Here is a 22592-nt window from a genome sequence, read left to right on the forward strand (position 1 = left end):
AATGATGCTAAAATATCTATTAGTAAAGTATGATTAATGATCGAAATATTTTGCAGAAAATAGATTTGTATTGATTCCAGCTTTACTTACCTGTCTTGTCTTTGCAGATGTTTCAATAAAAGGAATTCCATAACTTCTTGCTAAGTCCTGAGCTTGTTTTGTGTCTACTGTTCTAGAAGGCAAATCACATTTATTTCCTACTAGGACCATAGGTACATCTTCAGAGTCTTTAACTCTTTTAATTTGTTCTCTGGGGAAGAAATAAAGTTATAGCAGAGCATTAGTAAGGCAAAAATATTTCCAAAATTGTCCACAACTTCTGTCTTACACATTTTGGATAAAAGAAGACTTTTAAGGAAATTCCTAGCTTCAACCATACCAATCTCCCTTGCTTCTCCTTCTAGTTATTGTTTCCCTCCACCTTATACAAAGACCTTATATATTGCTTAAAGATTAACTGCCTAGAAATTAATATGCAGGTAGATTGCAAAGATAAAATACTGAAAACTTCTAGACTTAAAGTGTTATGCCTAATTTCAATAGCGATAATCTCAGAAACATGTATGTGGTTCAAAGTTTAAGTATAGAAATGAAAATATTTTTACAAAAACATGAATTATAGCATTAACATAATTTTCACATTACTTTCTCAAAAAGGAAAAGTGAAAAAGCAGAAAGATTTTAGTTTTTATGTGGACAACACTGCTTACTCTGTTAAGTCTTTCTTATGTAGCTAATTTTCAGTATGCAATACGCATAAACTCTACATTTGGGGTAAAATTATATTCCTTCACAATTTTAGGTGATTTTTCAAAGAAGTGGCATGGAAGAAGGAGCACAGGAGATAACACAGCAGGGTTGATTGAAATTCCTACTTCCCCTGCCTATGGATTAGCTGAGTAAACCCAGGTCAGTTAACAAATTTAACTTGTTTACTACTCTATAAAATAAATACCACTACCACCCATCGCCTAAACTTTTTTCTTTAATACTAGACTATAGGGTAAACATGCTATCAGAAATGATCTTAAATAAAAGGTTAAACCTCTAAAGTGGCTAACTTAGTTACATGATATAGCCAGTAAGTGGAATATTTGTTTTAACAGCTTTAAAAAAATGGTAAATCTTCAGAAATAGAATATAATTTTGAAGTAGTTTATGCAAAGTTCTTCGATTTTAAAAATAATCTATATTGCTCTAATGCTTTTTATTTTTACATAAGTATAATTTTAAATACATAAGGCCATTGTTTATCTAATCCAAGAAATTCTACACTGAATATACATTATTCTGAAGACCACCTCAGATTGCTTTTTCATATTTTCATGTATCTAAGACTTTTAAAGTCCAGTTTCTCTACTGTAGGGAGGTGAAGAGGACAGAACATTTTAAAGCCAGACACGTTTAGGTTAGGTTTCAGTCCCAGCACCAACACTATCTATGGAATCCAGAACAAGTTACTTAACTGTTCTAATGCCCCAGAACTTCATTTTATGTAAAATAGGAATTTGACGCTCAAAAATATTTTAAAATTTGTATTATATAATATACACACTGTGGTAAGAAATACTCAATACATGAAAGCTATAATTACTCCTGAATGCTAATTTATTAGATTCAATTTAAACCCACCTATAATGGTGAATATCTTCAAATGATTTAGTATTATTTATGGCAAATACACAAAGAAAGCCCTCCCCAGTTCTCATGTACTGGTCCCTCATTGCACTGTACTCCTCTTGACCTGCTGTGTCGAGAATATCCAAGAGACAGGTTTCTCCATCAATTACTACTTGTTTCCTGTAGGAATCCTGAGAAGGGAGAAACATAGTCTGGATTATTATAGTGCAGCTTTTACTTGTGAAAAGGTGTTATACAACAACCAAAAAGACAAAAAAAAAAAAACACATCCCAATTCAAAAAACGGGCGAAGGGCTTGAAAAGGACTCTTCTCTAAAGAAGAGAGATAAATGTGCAGCAGCTCAACAGTATCAATTATCAGGAAAATTTTTAAAAACTTGTAAGAAAACAAAGACAAATTCAGAGGTTTGGGCAACGATATGGAGAAACCGGAATGCTTTTGTTACTGGTGGGAATCCAAAATGCTGTTTTCCTGGGCAAAAGTATGGCACTTCCTCAAAAAACTAAACAGTGAATTAGTATACAATCTACCAACTCCATTCCTATGTGTATAATCAAAAGTGAAACAGGACTCAAAGAGATACATGTACACCGCTGTTCACAGCATTATAGCAAACCACAGAAATAACTAGTGTCTATTAACAGACGAACGAATACACAAATGATAATGTGCACATACAATCGAATATATTCAGTCATAAAAAATTAAACTTTGCTAAGCGCTACAACTAGATAAGCCTTGAAAACATTATGTTAAGTAAAATCAGCCAGACATAAAAGTACAATCACATGATTCCCCTTATATGGGGTACCTAGAAGCTGTCACAGAGACAAAGAGATAGGAGAGAGGTTACGGAGGATGAGGGAGGGAGGACTGGGAGCCAATATTTAACAGCTAGAGTTTCAGTTTGGTATGATGAAAAAAGTTCTGAAAACAGTATTAGTGCTTACACAGCTCTGTGATGGTTGTATAACACTGTGAATGCACTTCATGCCACTGAACTACACAGGAAAAAATGGCTACAATGTTAAATTCTGTTATCTGTATTTTATCACAGAGGTTTTTAAAAAAGATTAGCCTTTTTCCCAAGAGATCAACAATTCAAGTGCATACATTAGTAACAAAAAATTATCTATTAAAAATAATTACTACAAAAATGGGACAGTTTTATAAATTTTAATACTGAAAGCTGATACACACACAAAAATCAATTCACAAGTAACTGTCACATACCTTCTTTACCTGAGAAGATGGGTAACATTCAATATTTCCACTTCTGAAAAATATGGGCCCAATATCTAATATGATAGCTACTCTAATTCTAAAGGCACAACTCTTAGAGCTGCAAATTTTGAGAGGCCTCTATTAAAAAGAGCAAGACATCTGAGTAAAGAAAGGAGGTAACCTCAATGGAATCTTGAAATGAAAACTTAATTTTCCCCTAAGGACATTTACGTTCACACTGCCGAAATGAGCCCCCCAAAGAGGGGAAGGGGGTACTACAATGTGAAGCCTCTGATTAGGCCTCAGGATTGATAACGGACATAAAGTTATAAACAGACACACTATTTCTTTTTATTCCACTTGTAGGCTATGGTACTTGTAAATACCTTTAGTTCATGAATTACTTTATACACTATTCTACCACTGAAAAGAGTGAGAAAGAAAGAATGAGAACTTTGTTTTTATTAAAATGTTTACAGTTTAACAAAATAAAGATACATAAGTAGGATGACCTCAATAAAATGTCCACATATTTATGTTTCCATGTATATATTAAAAACTGATGGCATATACATCAAAATGTTAGTCAAACTATGTCTTTGATGGAGATGATTTAAGATATTTATGTCTTGCTTATCTCCTTTCTTATACTAGATGCTACATTAAATATATTTGACCTTAAAGAAAGCACTAAACTATAATCTCTTCTTAGTCTTTTAAAGTACACTGTATTTTCCAAATGGTCTATAATAAAAATTAATTATCTTATTATAAAAAAAGGATGGATATTATTTTCTAAATAAGTAGCTCTTTATAATAAAGATTTGGACATTTCATTGACATTTAATTATTTTAGCTTATTACCTGAATTAATTACTTGAAAGAATTGCAAGTTATCAACTAAAAACTAGTATTTCTGAAGAATAATGAAAGGGCAATAACTCAAAGCAAAGTACAATGTCTTTAAGAGACTTTTATTTCTTGAGTAGGGATTTCTCTAAAGAAGAGAGATAAAGGGGCAGCAAACACATGAGAAGATGCTCAACAGTATCAATCATTAGGAAAATGCAAATCAAAACCATTAAAAAAACTTATAAAAAAACAAAGACATGTAAAAACAAAGCATGTAAAACTGACTAAAGACTTTTACTTACCTATGCCTGTCACCTCACATAGTTCCTCAACAATAAGTGAAAGGTTCTTTTGTCTTTAAGATTTTTCATAACAATAAAATGAAGCACTACAGTTTCCAGAGCCAAACAAGCCCACTTAATATCTAAGGCATGGCTCTGGGATTACTCACATATACATCCTCCTAGATAAACCTCAATACAGTTCTAAATAGAACTGTAAAGACAAAGTTTCCAAACACTGTTTTTCAAAAGTATATGACACAGAGTATCAAATCTGCATATTTCATGAAATGTTTTCATGCATACTCCAACAAACGGTCAAAAACTGGAAAAGCAGTCCCCATTCACTGAGAGCTCATTTGTACTACTATTCTTTTCCATATCCTAAAAATATCGATAGCCATTTATATAAAATAGTGGAGCCATTATCAGTTATTTTAAAAACTACTCCACAACCTATTCCTAACAATGCCAATAATTAAAATAAAGTAAGTTTATGTTAAAAACCCAGTATTTCCAAAGTAAATTTTATCCTTGGAAGCACAGTCACTGAACTAATAAAAAGGCAGTGCAACCTGGTAAAAATTAAAGAACAAAAGTGTTAAATGATGGAACTGTGATCTAAACAGAACTGATAGGTTTGAAGACAAAGCAGAAAACGTACAACAAAATGAAACTTAATAAAAATACAGTTTTGTTTCAACCTCAGGTCAGCCACAAGAAAAGAAATATATGGAGGTAGAAAAAACACACATTAGTGTAGAGTCTTTCCAAAGATTAGAGTCTAAATAAGTGTTCAGCAAACTACCATTCAGGCCAAATCCTGCCTACTTTCTGGCTTTTAAGCGAGTAGTTTTTCCATTTTTAAAGAGATTAAATGTATATATATATGTAACAAAGACCCAGGCAGCCCTTTATAGAAGTTTGCTAATCCCGGCTGTAAGCTAATAAACACCTTTTCACAAAATTGAAATATTCTGAGTATACATTATTTATTCTCTTTATGCTTAAAAAATCAGTACTCAGGAAATACAGGTTTATCAAAGCTCTACAAATTAAAAAATTTAAAAAAAAGAGATCCCACAATGATATTAGTTATTGATAGAGCAAATAAAATGATCAAGATTTTACAATTTTAATTAGTATTACTTCCAGCCCTTCAAATAAAGTAACCTTTTAGATCCAGTACATAGGTTACTAATAAACTAAGAACACGGTCACTTAAACTAATACACCATAATAAAACATTAAATGAAGGAACATTATTTCATGTATTCCCCTCACTTCCAGCCATTTTTTATAATTACCTAACTACTAAAAAAACTTTCTAAAAGAAATGCATTATACTGGCAAGTGTAAATTGTATATAGAATTCAAACATTTCTGGTGAAACAAACAAAAAAAATCCTTTAGGAAAACAAGTACAGATTTATCTAGAACCACACAAATGTTCATAGCCTTTGTTACAGTAATGCCACTAAGTACTTTATGTTATTCCTCCAAAAGATTATTGGGATCCATTACAGAATGATGTGTTCCACCACTATTGGTTATAAGTCACCAAAAGTGGTTGTAGAAAGCTAGCTCTCAAAGTCAGCTAGAAACATGTACAACAGCCTAGTACGTCGTAATTGTAACAAGGAAAAACAAGGAATTTGAGTATATAAAAAGTTTAAGAACTATTCCCACCCACCCACCTCACCCCTGCTTTGTTTCATAGAAACAATCACTGAGAACACTTCAGTGTCACATATTAGATCAGGCATTTCAGTTTTTGACCTCAAAGAAGTCAGTCTAGTAGAAGCTGTCAATGTAGGGGCTGGTGTGTGGTCCTGCAGATTAAGCTACTGCTTAAGGCACCGACATCCCATATCAGAGTACTGCCTGGAACCAGATGCTCAACTTCTGATGCAGCTCACTGCTAACATGCCTAAGAAAGCAACAGAAGTGCTCAACTTCTGATGCAGCTCACTGCTAACATGCCTAAGAAAGCAACAGAAGGACGGCCCAAGTGTCTGGGCCTGCACCCACGTGGGAGACCCTGATGGAGTTGTAGGCTCTGGTTTCAAGCCTAGCTCAGCCCTAGCTGTTGTGGCCATTTGGGAAATGAACCAGCAGATGGAAGATCTTTTATTTCTTTTTTTTTTTAAAGCTTTATTTATTTATTTGAAAGGCAGAGCTACAGAGAGGCAGAGGCAGAGAGAGAGAGAGGTTTTCCATCCACTGGTTCACTCCCCAGATGGCCACAACCGCTGGAGCTGAGTGGGTCCAAAGCCAGGAACCAGGAGCTTGTTCCAGGTCTCCCATGTGGGTGCAGGGGCCAAGCTCTTGGGCCATGGAAGATCTTTTTCTTGCTGTGTCTCTCAGTCACTCTTCCTTTCAAATAAATAAATCTCAGAGAGATGGCAATGTGAATATAAATAAATGATTAACACAAACAGAAATGCAACACAATCTGCAAGATAAAGTACAGTGGTAACACACAGGAGAGATTAACTTTGCTCAAATGAATTAGGAAAGGCCATTCCATGTAAACAAACAAACAAACAAAATGCCCAAAAAGCAAGAAACAGCTTGAGTATATGTAACCAAGGACTTTTAGCTTAGAAGGGTCACCAACAATCTGCAAGTGAAACGGGCCCATTAGCAGGGGACAGTCTGGGAAAGGTCTTCTTGTATGCCTCTTTAAGACTAGATCACCGAAAGGCTTCTAAGTAGGAAGAGTCGGAATTACCAAGTATACCGTTAGGATTACAATGACAAATGAAGGAAAGGGATAAGACACAGTCCCCTCACACACACTGGAGAGGCCCAGGCAGCAGCACAGAGCACAACCTGTGCACAGCTGAGCCTCAGCAACACTGGGCCGCTCCTGAGCTTCTAGTCCTAACAATCCCCAAATCTTCCCTGTACTCCCCAAACCCTAGGGCAGTAGCCACGTTTTAACATACTGCATTACTTCAGTGTTCTCTTTTTGCTTTTCAGTCCTTCAACAACTAATCAGCTAATACTCCACATTAACGTCTCCAAGTATCTATCTAGTATGGTTTCTATTTTCCAGGAATGGAATTCTGAGTTCCCTAAGTGTGAAAAATGGGTCAGCCCTGTAGCACAGCTGGTTAAGCGACCATCTGCAATGCCAGCATCCCAGGTGGGCACTGGTTCAAGTCCCACTTGCTCCACTTCTGATCCAGCTCCCTGCTAATGCGCCTGGGAAGGCAGCAAAGGATAGTCCAAGTTCATGGGCCCCTGAACCCACACGGGAGACCAACATGAAGCTCCTAGCTTCATTGTGGCCATTTGGGGAGTGAATAAGATTGAAGATGTGCTGTGTGTGTGTGTGTGTGTGTGTCTTTCTCTGCAACTCTGCCTTTCGAATAAATAATCTTTAGGAAAGAGAGATGGGACTGGCATTGTGGTGTTAACGGGTTAAACCACTGCCTTCAACACCAGCATCCCATATGGGTGCTACTTGAGTCCCAGCTGCTCAACTTCTAATCCAGCTGCTGTTAATGCACCTGGTAAAGCAGACGTACCTGGCCCAAGTCCTCTGTCCCCTGCAACCACGTGGAAGACCCATACGAAACTCTGGGCTCCTGATTCGGCCTGGCCCAGCCCTGGCTGTTGCAGCCATTTGGACAGCGAACCAGTGGTTGGAAGATTTCTCTCTACGCCCCTCTTCTCTAGTTCTGCCTTTCAAATAAGTAAATCTTAAACAAGAAAAAAAGAGAGAGAGAGAGAAGAGGACTAGGGATGACGGAGAGGGAGGTTAAGGGGGAACTGAGTATGAGAGATGAGCTACGAAAAGAAATGACAGAACTTGAACTAAGGGCAGTAGCAGTAGTATGAATGGAAGAGATTAAACTGATCTGAGAAATACTTCATAGGCAAAATGGTCAGAATTAAAACTCTAAATTGCTGGTAGGAATCTAAATGGTATAGGCACTATGACAAACAACTTGGCAGTTCCCCAAAAAACTTAAGGAGCCACCTTATGACCAAGCAATTCCATGAGAACTGAAAATACTTGGATGTATATTCACATAGAAACTCATACATCAATGTTTTTAACAGCACCATTCAAAAAATCCACAAAGATGAAACCCAAACAACAATGCTGATGAATAAACAAAACAGAGTACATCATACAACAGTGCTGTTCAGCCATAAAAAGGAATGAATGGGGGCCGATGTTGTGGCACAGCAGGTGAAGCTGCCGCCTGCAATGCCAGCAATCCAAATGCGCACAGCTTCCTGTTCTGGCTGCTCCACTTGTGATCCAGCTCCCTGTTAATATGTCTGGGAAAATCAAGGCAGGATGGCCCAGGGCCTTAGGTCCCTGCTACCCACGTGGGAGACCTGGAAGAAGCTCCTGGCTCTGGGCATCAGCCCAGACCATCCTTGGCTGTTGCAGCCATCTGGGGAGAGAAACAGTAGATGGAAGATCTCCCTGTGTCTCTGCTCTCTCTGTAACTCTTTCAAATAAATAAATAAATCCTTCAAAACAAAAAGGAATGAATAATATATACAACAATGTGAACCCTAAAAACATTACGCCATGTGAAAGAAGTCAGACACCAAGAGTCACATACTTATATAAAAAACTCCAATTTATATAAAATATTCCGAATAAGCAAATCCAGAGACATGAAGATTAATGGTTGCCATGGACTGGTGGGAGAAAGGATTGGCAAGTGACTGCTAATGGGTATTAGCCTTCTCCTTGGGTGAAGAAAATGTTCTGCAATTAGAGTGTAGTGATGGCTATACAATCTTATGAAGACACCAAAATACACTGAACTGCATACTTTAGGACAAATTTTGTGCTACATGAATTATATCTTAATTGTTAAAAATAGGAGCTTACGACAGCACTGTGGCATAAAGGGTAAAGCCTCTGCCTGCGGTGATGGAACCCCATATGGGCGCCAGTTCGAGTCCCGGCTGCTCCACTTCCAATCCAGCTCTCTGCTATGGCTTGGGAAAGCAGCAGAAGATGGCCCAAGGGCTTGGGCCCCTGAACCTGTATGAAACCAGGAAGCAGCTCTAGGCTCCTGGCTTTGGACTGGCCCAGCTCTGGCTGTTGCAGTCATTTGGGGGAATGAACCAGCGAGTCTAAGATCTCTCTGTGTTGTTAACTCTACCTCTCAAATAAATAAATTTACAAAAAAAAAAAAAAAAAAAACCCGGCCCATAAAAACTGTACATTATAAAAAGAAATAGGAGTTTACTGATAGGGGATGAGGACAGAGACAAAGGCAGAGGGATGAGCTCAGTTTGGAGCCTGTTCATGGGTTGCTTAATGGTTACAACCTGCAAGCAGCTTGCTACACAGGGCTAGCACTCAGGACAGGAGTCAAGGCTGCAGACAGACTTGGGAGTCCGCAACTTTCAGGCAGTCACAGAACTCCACTTACTTGTGATGAGAACTCGGGCACACCACTTAATCCCTCCCTCAGCTATTCCAAGCCGTTCCTTCAGCAGTCAAAGTGGGCATATGAACACACATGGGATCATGTACATCTATGGGTTTGGATTAAAGATCAGGAAAATTCCTTTGTAAAATGAAAAGTGCTGTAAAAATTATTTTATAAATTAAGTTACAGAAGCTATCATAGTTCAAAAAAGTAGGGGGCAGACCAAAGTTTATTAGGAACTATGCAGAAAATGTATATAAACCTTACAAAATCACTAGACATCTATAGATGGAGTTATTTTTGCAAAAATGATCACTATGTTTCTAAATAAATATAATGGAGTTGAACAAGTTCCAGGGAAAAACGGCAAAAACTGAGGTTAACAGGATTTCTGTTGTGATTAAGGGAGCAAGGGTTTTAAAAGAGCTTATTCTTACATCAGAATTTTCCACTAAAAATTAAGACATTAAAAGTAAGAATAAAAAAAACAACTACTGAGGTCTTTACTAATTATATACTGAATTGATCTTCTGTATATAAAGGGAATTGGAAATGAAAAAAAAAACAACCTGGTGTTAAAATGGAAATGGCATAGAAAATTAATTAATTTGAAAAAAAAAATTATGTAGGATCTCTGTCTTTAATGTGCTGTACATTGCTATTTAATGCTATAATTAGTAATCCAATGGTAGTTTTTTCACTTTGTGTTGCTATATGGGCAAAATGTTGAAATCTTTACCTAATATATACTAAACTGATCTTCTGTATACAAAGAGAATTGAAAATGAATCTTTACATGAATGGAAGGGGAAAGGGAGCGGGAAGGGGGAGGATTGCGGGCGGGAGGGAAGTTATGGGAGGGGGGAAGCCATTGTAACCCATGGGCTATACTTTGGAAATTTATATTCATTAAATAAAAGTTAAAAAAAAAAAAAAAAAAACAACTACTTCTTTAAAAATGTTAGGTAATTGGAATTACGGTGATTGTTAAAGAAGAATAAAACTGCCATAGTTTGAAAAATCCACATAAATTCAAAGAGAATTTGCTTAACATTTTGAAAATAAGAATGTCTAAGAATACATCATGTAATCCATTGAAGTCACTCGGTATTCTCCCACAAATACTATCTCATGTCAGGAAAAGAATATGAGGCTGGGGGCTGGGGCTGGTGCTGTGGCGTAGTGGGCTAGGCTTCCACCTGTGAGGCTGGCATCCCCTACAGGTGCCAGTTTGTGTCACAGTTGCTCCTCTTCTGATCCAGCTCTCTGTTTATGACCTGGGAAAGCAGTGTAAGAAAGACAAAATGCTTGGGTCCCTGCACCTGCGTGAGAAACCAGGAAGAAGCTCTTGGTTCCTAGCTTCAGATCAGTCCAACTCCAACTGCTGTGGCCATCTGGGGAGTGAACCAGTGAATGAAAGACCTTTTCCTCTGTCTCTCCTTTTCTCTGTAACTCTCTCACGCAAAATAAATAAATGAATCTTTAAAAAAAAAAAAATGAGGCTGTAAAGATCATGGATCCAATCTTAGTAATTAGATGCCAATATAATTTTCACATTTTATATTATACATCCTTCAATTATTCTTTACTTAGCTTTTATAACAATTTCTTTAGGATTTATTTATTTATTTGAAAGCAGAGCTATAGAAAGAGAAAGAGAGACAGAGAGAGAGAGTGATTTTTCATCCACTGGTTTAGCATCCAATGGCGGCAACCACTGGGGCTGGGCAAGGCCGAGGCAGGAACCAAGATCTTCCTCCTGGTCTCCAATATGGGTGCAGGGGCTCAGGCACTTCGACCATCTTCCACTGCTTTCCTAGGAACATGAGTAAGAAGTTGGATGGGAAGTGGAGCAGCCAAGTCTTGAACCAGCATCCATGTGGGATGCCAGCATCACAAACGTGGCTTACCAGCCCCTATAATAATTTCCTTAATCAAAGAATGTAATATCGGCATTATCCCAACTTATTAACGCTTTGAATAGAGGGAAGTATGAAATAATTTAACAGTTAAGTAATACTGCAAGGTCCTGTTCTGTCTCCAAAATGAAGTTAATTTTTCCTCAACCCCACAATGTATGTTTTTTTAAAAAAATATTTATTTGAAAGGCAGTGACAGAGATTGAGATCTTCCATCCATCAGTTCACTCCCCAAATGCCCACAAAAGTATGTGGCTAGGCCAGGCTGAAGTCAAGAGGCAGGAAATCCACCCGGGTCTCCCATGCGGGTGACAGGAACCCATACATCTGGGCAATCATTTGCTGCCACACACACTAGCAGGAAGCTGGACCAGACGCAAGGAGTAGAGTAGCCAGGACTCAATGCACGCATCTTGCTTAACCCACTGTGCCACAATGCCTGCTTTAATGAATTCTATTTTAAGAAACCCAAACACCATAAACAATGAAAGTAATTAAGTTTGTTTTTAAATTACTGGAATCATAGTTGATACACTGTGCTAAGATTCAGCTTCACTAGCATAATGACATTTCTGGAAGTCAATAAACAGAAATTTACTTAATCTTCCTAGGCAACTTTATAATACAATTTGTACAGATACACCCTAATTTAAATCATCCATTCTCTTTTAGTAAATGTATAGATTATTTTCACTTTTAGGAAAATCATACATGGCAGAGTCAGCATTGTGGCACCTGCAATGCTAGAATCCAGTAACATTTCTATACATATATCCTAAACATTTACCTAAATCCATGGGATAAGTTCCAAGAAGTAGAATACCTGGCCAAAGGATATGTATTTTAAACTTTGATACTTATTTCCAAACTTTCCTCCAGAAATATTACAACAGTTTATAACCCCACAACATCAAGAAAAGTACACATTTCTCCACATCCTTTCCAGCACACTCTAATCTCAGCCAAAACAAAAGAATAAAATGTTATTTATTGTTTGAATTTGCATTGTATTAATGAATTAATTATGTCTTTATACGACTATTTCCATTTGTTTTCTTCCTTTGGTAGACAGGCTGGTTGTTTATATCTTTAGATCAATTTTGTTTTTCCTATTTGGATGTTTGCTTTTTTCTAATTCATATATAAAATTGTTTCCTGTCACTTGAACCAAATAGTTTTCCCAGATTAATTTTTATGTAGCTAAATAGTTCAGCCTTCTTCCTAAATGTTTTCCTTAATGACTTAAGGGAACTCTGCAAATCAGACAGGATTCCCATATTTCTAAAGGGAGAAAAATATTTAATCCTAATTCCACAAATAAGGAAACAAACCTAATGTTACATTAATTCACATAACCCGTGTCACCTATATCACACTGTGAGAACCAGGATTTAAGACTGACATTATCAGTTTAACTTCACAGATACATACAGTTTAAGACTTATACATGATAGATCACAGGTCTGGCTGTGGAATAAAGATCTGGAGGAAGGTGGGGAAGAAAAGCAAATAATAACAAATATTTCCTAGGTCTGGGCATTGAAAAGGGTCTAGCAATGAGTCAGCCCAGCAAAAATTAACACACCTAACATTCAGGTATTGATTTCTTTTTTAAGATTTAATTGTTTCTTCATTTATTTTCATCTACTTGAAAAGTAGTCTCTCTCTCTCACACACACACAGAGGGAGGGGGAGAGAGAGAGAGAAAAAGACAAAACAGAGAATTTTCCATCTACTGGTTAACACCCAGATGTCCACAACAGCCAGGGCTGGCACATGCTGAAGCCAAGAACCTGGAACTCCATCCCCATCTCCCAAGTGGGTGACAAGGACCCATCTGCTGCTTCCCAGGGTGCATTAAGTTGAAAGGGAAGAAAAGCACCCAAGACTTGACCCTTGGACACTCCAATATAGTTACAGGAGTCCCAAGTGGCAACTAAACCCACTGTACCACAGTGCCCATCCCCAGATCTAAATACCATTCACCACCAAAAGGAATCATGCTTGAATCACGGGTGTCGACCAGAAAGAACCAAGTAATCCTGGAGCACACTCAAGGACTCAAAGTCAGGGGGCATGCATGACAAGCTGCTACCAGAGCCTGCTTGAAAGGGATTCCCCTGGCCAATCAAACCAAATCTCCATCAAAATAATTACAGATTTCACTATGCTGAATGTAAAAAGAGTCCATGAATCTATACTCAGGGGAATAAAACTAATCAAATAATAAAAGAAAGAAAGTAAAAAGAGTCTCTGGGGCTGACATTTTATCAGCAAGTTACGCCACCAATTGCAAAGCTACCCACATGGCCAGTTTAAGCCAAGCTGCTCCACTTTTGATCCAGCTCCCTACTAGTGTGCCTGGGAAGGCAGCAGCAGGTGACCCAAGTACGTGGACTATGCCACAAACTTGAAAAACTTGAGTGGAATTCCTGGCTTCTGGCAGAAGAGAGTGAGAGAGAGGTCTTCCTCTATCTGGGACTTGAACCGGCCTCTCCTCTCTATGTGTAACTCTGATTTTCAAATAAATAAATAAATATTTAAAAAAACCACTTTAAAGAGATTTTTAAGACAGGATAACTAATTTTTGATTATAGATCAGGAAAATTAAATGCCATTCTTAAGAGAAGGAATCTGGCACACTTGGGATGCCCTCACCCTCTGCGGGGAGTGCCTGTATTCAAGCCCAACTCCAGCTTCCTGCTAATACAAACCCCTGGGAGGCAGCAGGTAATGGCTCAAGTACCTGGGACCACGCTACCCATGTGGGAGATCTGGACTGAGTTCCAGGTTCCTGGCTTTAGCCTGGCCCAGCCCTAGCTGTTGGGGAAATCTGGAAAATCAACCAGCAGATGGGAGATTTTCTCTTTCTATCTTATAAAATAAATAAAACAAACAAAAAAGGATATTCTTAGATCTGATAAAATTTGAATATGGACTACATATTAGAAAAAGCATTTTATCAACAGTGAATTTCTAAATTTCAGCACTGTGTTGTGGTTATATATGGAAAAATTCTTTCTGTCACAGGTCAGAGAGAAAATATCTTAGGCTTTTAGTCTCTGTTGGAGCTACCCAACTTTGCTGCTATGGCATGCAGAGTGTCCACGGTCAACAGGAAAACCCACAAGCATGGGTGTGCGCCAATACAACTGTATGAAAAGACTGGGCCAGCTTTGGCCAGCAAGCAGGGCACTTACAGTTCTCTTAGAAGGCAAAGCCTAAAAAAGGTCAAGACGTGTAACATTCAAAGTTTACCAAAAATAAAGAACATACAAGCACACACACATACAGATCTAGAGAAAATAATTACGGCAAAACATTAATTAGTGAATTACGTTAAGGATAAAAGAGATTCATTACATAATTTTCAATTACTTTCTACAGATCTGAACATTTTCAAAACACAAAGCTGAAAAAAATCACCTCAGGTATTATGTCCCTTCTCAATCTTTTTAATATTTTATTTTTTACCTCCCATTTCCATTACTTTTTATCATAATTAAGATCACAACAATTTCATAAAACCTAGACACCATGAGACAATCAAGGTAAATTATGCAAAAAAAAAAAGAAAAAGAAAAAAAAAAAAACATTACGCGCCTTAAACTACAAAGCCTCTGCATTAAGTAACACATAATTGGGATCACTGGATAAAAACCCCGCCCTTCAAGTATATCTACAACTAACAAGCTCCAAAAGGACAAGAATCTGCTCCGTGTGCTCCTCAGTGTGTCTCCAGCCTCTAGGAAGACTTCAGGGTTCAAAGTGAGCACCAAATAATATTCCTGGGATTCAGGAAATGTATCTGTTAAAACCAGAATCTCTTACCCTGTCACTTATTCCATGTGTATGTTTTTAAAGTTTTATACTTATTAACAGTCAAAAAAATTCCAGTAAATTTTAACATTCAGGCCTATATAAACACCTCAAAGTAAACAATCTCAAAGTGACTTAAATACAACACCTGAATTTGGTTAGTTTGTTCTAAAAATCACATGCCCCACAATCAATCTACAGTCCCATAAAAATCTCCAAAACATGATTTTTCCAGAATTGGCCATTGGGAACAGGCCCTTCCTAATATGCCCAGACACAGCTCTGAGCTTCGGACTCTGCAAAGTAGCCCCTGACATTCTGAGAGACATTCTGAGAGCCACAGTGCTACATTTTGGGCCCTCAACAAAATGCTACAGATGGAATCACCCCATGTTCTCCTACACTATCATATTCCCTTTCTTAAAGATATTCTCCTTCTTATTTAATGAGTTAGGCCTAAGCAGTCTAATCAGTAATCCAATACTGACAGTAAAACTGGTATTTTCAGGCTTCTTGTAAAAAAATCAATTATATAAAATAAGACCTTTTAGCAAAACTGATATACTTATAAATTGATTATACCTACATAGATTAAACAGGAAAAATATGCAAATTTACAATTTCATTGTTACCTACTACAAAAGCAAATTAAGTAACCAGCAGAGGGCACTCACAAAAGAGGGGAGGGCTGGTCACAGCCTCAAAGAGCACTGCACTTACTTACCTTACTGTAAAAACAGCATTTTCATAAAACACTGCAGTAAGGTAACCTAAGTCTCACTAGCTACAAAAAATGAGGTCTGTATTAACATAATGACTGAAAATCTAACATAAACCTTACACTAGGGTCTTGTATCTGACCATCTAAAATTGTGTGTAGCGTATCAGGATTTGAACCTCAGCACTACTGACGTTTGGACCAGGTAATTGTTGTGGGGGCTGTGCTGCACACTTCGGGAAATTTAACAGCATTCCTGGCCTCCACCCCACAGAAGCCAGTAGCAGCCCACTCTCCTAAGGTTGTGGCAACCAAAAACTTCTCCAGAGGTTGGCAAACGTCCCCAGGGGGCAAAGTCATTCACCACCCTTCATTGTTAACTACTGATACACATGTACAAAATCACAAAAATTAATAGCTTACATCATTACATAAAGCTTTTCTTACACCACTCTCCAAAACTGGTTTAGTATTATTTTTCTCTCTATAATTCTAAATACCTTGCTTCTATAATTGACATGGAAAAGAAAAAGAAAGAGAGAACCCAATAAGCCTTGGTAAATAAAGTACCCCATAGTTTAGAACACTGAAGATGGAATACATCAATTCAATTATGAATCCATTCTGCCTTACTGAGTAAGGCATATCACTTGGACTGAATTAGAAGCGGGACATTAACAAGAGCAGGCAGATGTCAAATAAGTAGAGCCCCAGAAACAGTTCTTCTTGTTTTGTATTTACTAGCACATTATATCCAGCAGATACTCAATATATATTTGCTAATTAATCAAGTGATCTTTGTCTATAATTATCTCTAATTTTAAACTCAAATTTTACCTTGGGAAAAAAAAATCTCAGGAAGTATGTTTTGGTTACAAGTGATTTCTAAATTATAAAAGCATACATTTCTGTTTTGAATGTTTAATAATCTTGTCCCACTAATGAGGTATTTCATTCTCTCTCTCTGAAACTATTCAGTGGACTTCAAGGGAGATCGACACATGTTCTTTCAGAACAGAATTAAAGGTGATTATCATATGCACAGCCTCAAATATAAACATGCTCCACCTATGTGTCAAGCCTAATTCTGCACTGTATCTAGCTAAGTTCAAATTTTGGTGTATTGATAAATCTAAATTAGTCTCTATCACTAAATATTTTCTAAACGGGAAAGACAGCTAGTTTTTTACTTTTAGAAAGTTTTACAAGGCTCTGTAGAAATTCCATTTAACTTGGTTTCAGAAAATTGATATTAAAATCTCACCACTTAGCAGCTAAACATCCTTGGATGAGTTAGAACCTCTCCAAGACCATTTTTATGTAAAAAATGAAACACTGACCACCCCCTTACCTACCACAGAGTACATTTTTGCAAATTCTTAATCACTAAAAAAATACCGTATCATTTTATTTAAAATGCTTTTAAATTTCTTTCCGTCTTGTTAATGTAGGAAAACTGATGAGAATTCCAAATGTGTCGAGTCTATATCCACCCTAATTTTCTCCGAGCCCACATTACTCACCAATCAAAACCCAACAACAGCACTGAAATCTTCTGTCCTCCAATTCAACTTTCTACAGTAACATGGATTCAACATTTTGAAATAGAGTCAACGATTTATTATACTACTAGTTTCTTTTGCCTTTCTTATAGTTGAACCAAGAACTGAATACGTCAATTCTGTCATAGACTCACTGTAACTTGGAAGATAAGAGATAATATCAGATGCCTTTCCCAGGAGGCTAAACCATGAGAGAGAATGTCAGTTTCAAAGTTCACAATCAATGCTTCTCAGGGATAAGACTTCTGGTTTGGCAGGAATCATGGAGTTATACGTTTAGGTTTATGAACTTTTTCCACCTTCCTCCCAAATAATGGATTAACTATTAGCTTTACTTCTTTAAGATTCGTATTAACAATTTTGAACAAAAGGTTCCCTAACCTATTTTATCAAATGCGTGCACTTATGATCTCACGCCATGTACATTCATGATCTCTGATAGGAAAAGGTGTAATGGAATTTATTCAGATTTTCAGGGAAAATGGAGAGCAGTTCTGTTGAAATCATCTTCCAAAAATCCCAGGAAAATTTTCATGCTTAACCTGAAGTCTATTTAAACCTCCTTTTACATCTGATTTAAATAGTAGAGTAAGCCAAGTAACAATGAAATAGGTGACCTATTCAATTCTTCTTAAAGAAAAAAAATAAAACTGTAGTTCAGGATTAAATTGATTTATCCTGATTAATTAAGTATAAATAAGTAAAACAACGTAAGAGGTCACATCAGCCAAATGCTCCCCTTTAAACTTGGAAGGCAAATAATAATGACTTTAATGTACCTTTGGAAATACACATTATTTCTCCACTTCTTTGTAGTACCAAGCACTCTGACATTTCCTTCAGATTAGTTATCTAATTGATCCTCAGAGTTCTGAGCTATGGGGCCAGTATCGTAGAACAGTGGGTAAAGCTGTGGCCTGTGGTGCTGGCATCCCATATGGGTGCTGGTTCCTCTCCTGGCTCCACTTCAGAACCAGCTCCCTGCTAATGGCCTGGGAAAAGCAGTGGAAGATGGTCCCAGTGATTGGGACCCTACCACTCCCATGGGAGACCTGGAAGATGGTCTTGGCCTCTAGCTTCAGTCTGGCCCAGCCCTGGCTACTGCAGCTATTTGGCGAGTGAACCAGTGGATGGAAGCTCTCTCTATGTATCTCCCTCTCTCTTTCAGATAAATAAATACATCTTTAAAAAATAAATAAATAAAATGTTCTGAGCTACGTAAACATTTTCCCAAGGCCACCTATGCCCTCAGAATCTACCTCAGTGCAAAGTACTTCTAAGACACTACACAGCACAGTACCTTGGCATGCTGCATTTACTTACAAAATTTGTATATCAAATCTAGAACAAAAACTAAGTGATTACAATTGAGTAACCTGGGGTAAAGAGAACTAAGAAATAATCCAAAAAAGGCTATTTCAGATTAAATGTATATATTTATATCTCCACTGATGTTAAACTTAGGGGCTGGTGCTGTGGCATAACAGGTAAAGCTGCTGTGTGCAGTGCCCATACCCCATATGGGTGCCAGTTCCAATCCCGGCTGCTCCACTTCCAATCCAGCTCTCTGCTATAGCCTGGGAAAGCAGTAGAAGATGGCCCAAGGTTCTCTGCACCTGCATGGGAGACCTAGAAGGAGCTCCTGGCTCCTGGCTTTGGATGGGACTAGCTCTGGCCATGTGGCCATCTGGGGAGTGAACCAGAAGATGGAAGACCTCTCTGCCTCTGCCTCTCTGCTTTTCAAATAAATAAATAAATATATTTTTAAAAATTAATGTGAAGATTTACATTATGCATACAATTCGCTAATAATTACAATAACAACTGTTAGGTAATATCCTTTTACCATTCCCCCTCCCCCCCACGCAGGTCTCTGGGATTAAATAAATCTTTATCTGCTTGGGATACTTTGAGTGTTGCTGCCAGAAGGCAGCAAGAAATACTACCTGGCCTCTCAAGGTCTCTTCCCATCCTTTACCACTGTGCTGTTGGCTTTCTGGTAAGGTTTCATCAAACATAAAAAGACTAAAAGTAATCCTGAAAAGCTTATTAATCAAACTGTTAAAAAAAAAAAAAGCAATCTTAACATTTCCTCAAGGAAATTTAAGAAGGATCACACAGCAGAGCCAAGGACTGGTAGTGGTACCTTTATGCAGCACATTTTAGGCAAAGAATGAGCTTTTAAAAATGCACCAGGGGCCGGCATTGTGACGTAGCAGGTTAAGTCGCCGCCTGCAGAGCCAGCATCACATATGAGCGGCAGTTTCAGTCCCGCCTGCTCCTCTTCTAATTCAGCTCGCCGCTATGGCCTGGAAAAGTAGTAGAAGATGGCCCAAGTCTTGAGCCCCTGGCTTCAGATTGGCACAGCTCCAGCCGTCGGGCCATCTGGGAGTGTAACAACAGATGGAAGACCTTCTCACCTCTCTCTCTGCCTCTGCCTCAAACTCTGCCTTTTAAATAAATAAATAAATCTTTTTTTTTAAAAAAAGGCATCATATGGGGTGGGTGCTGTGGCACAGCAGGTTAAGGCGATGCATGGATGTCAACCTCCCGTATTGGAGTGCCTGGATAGTCCTGCTTCTGCTTCTGATCCACCTTCCTGTTAAGACGCCTGAGAGATAGCAGACAAGAGCTGTGTACGTAGATTCCAGCCACCCACATATGAAATCCAGAGGGAGTCTCTGGCTCCTGGCTTCAGTCTGTCGCTAGGCATCTGAGAAGTGAACCAGTAGATGGAGGATCGATTTCTCAATCTCAATCTTAGACTCTCCTTCCTCACCACCCCCACCACCCCATCACTCTGTGAAATAAATAAATAAACAAACAAATCTTTTTAAAGAAACAGACCAGGTGAGTGGTAGATCTCCAATACTTTATCGTTGAGAGGAAAATATTCCCAATTAAATTTTAAAAGCAACCATCAAACTTCAAATGACTGCATTTCACTAGTACAATTCAGTCAAACTTCTACATATGATATCAAAATATGAACTTTAAAAGTTACATTTCTCAGGTACAGTTAAGATGCAAATTCACATTTTCATTCTCACAAAAGTTCTGAAATACACATTCCCAATCAGAATGCCCATAAAATGAAACAGCACAAACATAATGAATCTTGATACTCTCTAAGACTCTATTCAGAGGCAGGTGTCCCCACACCTCTCATTAGATATAACTTTGGAGGAAGCCTTGAAACACAAATACATTTCACATAACTTTGTCCGTATAATTAATTACCCTCTAATAAGTACTCACAAAAATGATCAGAGAGACCTTTTTTGGTATCAAAGGGTGGTCCTGCGCAATATATATTAAAATAAGATTTACCTCTATTGTAGGGTCATATTCATCCACAAAGTGATTCTGAATTAGCTGTATCGTCAAGGCACTCTTGCCTACGCCACCAGCTCCAACTACCACAAGTTTATATTCGGTCATTTTCAGCAGGCCTTATAATAAAAATAATGAAAATATGACTAAATTAGAATGTATCACTCATAACGTTAATATCCTATCAAATTATCACTGCCTTTTAACAAAGCCACCTGCATGTGAAACACTCTAAGAGATTTTTTGAAATGCAATGATAAAAATTCCGTGATGCAAACTTCAGCTGACTCCAGATATGTATTAGGTGAACTGAACCTCATCTACAAACTCCCTCACCGACATTTAAGAAACACGCACACCAAGTACATAGACAGTTCCTTTATCTTACGTTCAGGTCATTCTACCTCAACAGTCACACTGCTGTTCTATGGCAGCTACGCGTGCCATGACTTCACGGGGTGCGAGCGGCTAGCCCAGCGCCTTACACCCTGCAGACACACCCACACAGACTTGCTGCCAGCCAGCTCCACTGCTGCCGCTGCAGTGTTCCCTGTCCACTCTGGCCTCTAGAGTTTGAAGTGGACCCTGAGTGTCTCTGCTGGGCAGCCAACAGCTATGAGAGCTTTTCTAAAGCATCACTGTGCTCATTCTCCATAGTATCAGCAATCAGATAGGGGTAGGAGGGACAAGTCAAATCAAGCTGGACTGTGCCATGGAGGAATAAAATTTAGACAATGAAGAAGATAAAGATGGTATCTGATGATACTTTAATCTGTAAAATATTTTCTGGGGAAAACAAAGGCAAATACCAAGAGATCTCTGCAAATTTTAAGTCAGCTGCTCAGTAAAGGTGATCTGATCACCAATCATAATATATGATCCTGTATTAGTGCTGTAAAACAGCACTTGTGCACTAGAAAAATATAATAAAAAAAATTTAATGACAAACACTGCTTTCAGTAAAAAAAAAATTAAAGCTGTACGTGAATATTGCTCAGTAATTTATGTGACTTTTATTCTTGACATCTCTTAAATCTTCTCCCAACAGGTGCAATAAACATTGACAATATGTACAGTTTCATGCACAAGCTAGAAAATTTTATTTTGAACTTTTTCAAATAATATAGTTTTGAATTTTTTCAAATAATATAGTTAATTTTATCTCCTTTCCCTTACGTAACAAATTATTACAAATAAGAAGTACAGTGCAGAAATGGCAATAAACTTACAATGATTTTTTAATAGGGTAAGCAGTTCCAGATTCATATGTATATACCGTAGATTAAACCAAATACATGTACTATTCTATTTCCTGAAGGCCAGGAAACATCCCAAACATTACACCCCAATGACCCCCAGAAAATGATCACCCAGTTTCCAAATACCACATTAACCTCCTCACCTTACTCTTGAGCCCCTCCCAGAGAGTGCCAGAGGCTACAACACTGTATGAGTAGCATGGGTATCACAGTGCACCTCCCAGTCTCTGCTCACTGAGTGTCTAGGACAGAACTGAAAGCTACCTCACATCTCTTACTCTGCTTGCCCAGTCTTATTCCAGATGTAGGCAACCTGCAAAAGGGATCCCACCAAAGAGAATCCCACCAAAACGTTTTCTCTAGCTCCCTGCCACCTCAATGTCCACAGCAGACTGGCCGGCCCCAAAGAGCTGTTTTAAAAATGTGGGCCGCGGAACCCCCCAGGTTCCCAAGACTTCCTTTAAGGCCTAAGAGGTGGAAACTATTTTCATTACAACACTAAAACATTATTTGTCCTTTTCACTCTCATTCTTTCACAAGTGTACAGCAGAGTTTTCCAGACCTAT

The 22592-nt window shown here is 38.0% G+C and overlaps 1 protein-coding gene across 2 annotated transcripts in view; it reads right to left on the bottom strand.

Annotated features, from left to right (window-relative positions):
* The window catches only part of KRAS (KRAS proto-oncogene, GTPase), a 44184-nt gene that overhangs the window by 19522 nt on the left and 2070 nt on the right, over positions 1–22592 (bottom strand). For both annotated transcript variants that reach the window (XM_062194947.1, XM_062194948.1), the window contains exons 2-4: positions 20765–20886; positions 1633–1811; positions 91–250 (exon numbers count right to left, since the gene is read on the bottom strand). In XM_062194947.1, coding sequence (XP_062050931.1) covers positions 91–250; positions 1633–1811; positions 20765–20875 — 450 coding nt within the window. In that variant the 5' untranslated portion in view covers positions 20876–20886. The remainder of the gene's footprint in view (positions 1–90; positions 251–1632; positions 1812–20764; positions 20887–22592) is intronic.

This window comes from Lepus europaeus, chromosome 6 (genome assembly GCF_033115175.1).
Source record: "Lepus europaeus isolate LE1 chromosome 6, mLepTim1.pri, whole genome shotgun sequence".
Lineage (NCBI taxonomy): Eukaryota > Metazoa > Chordata > Mammalia > Lagomorpha > Leporidae > Lepus > Lepus europaeus.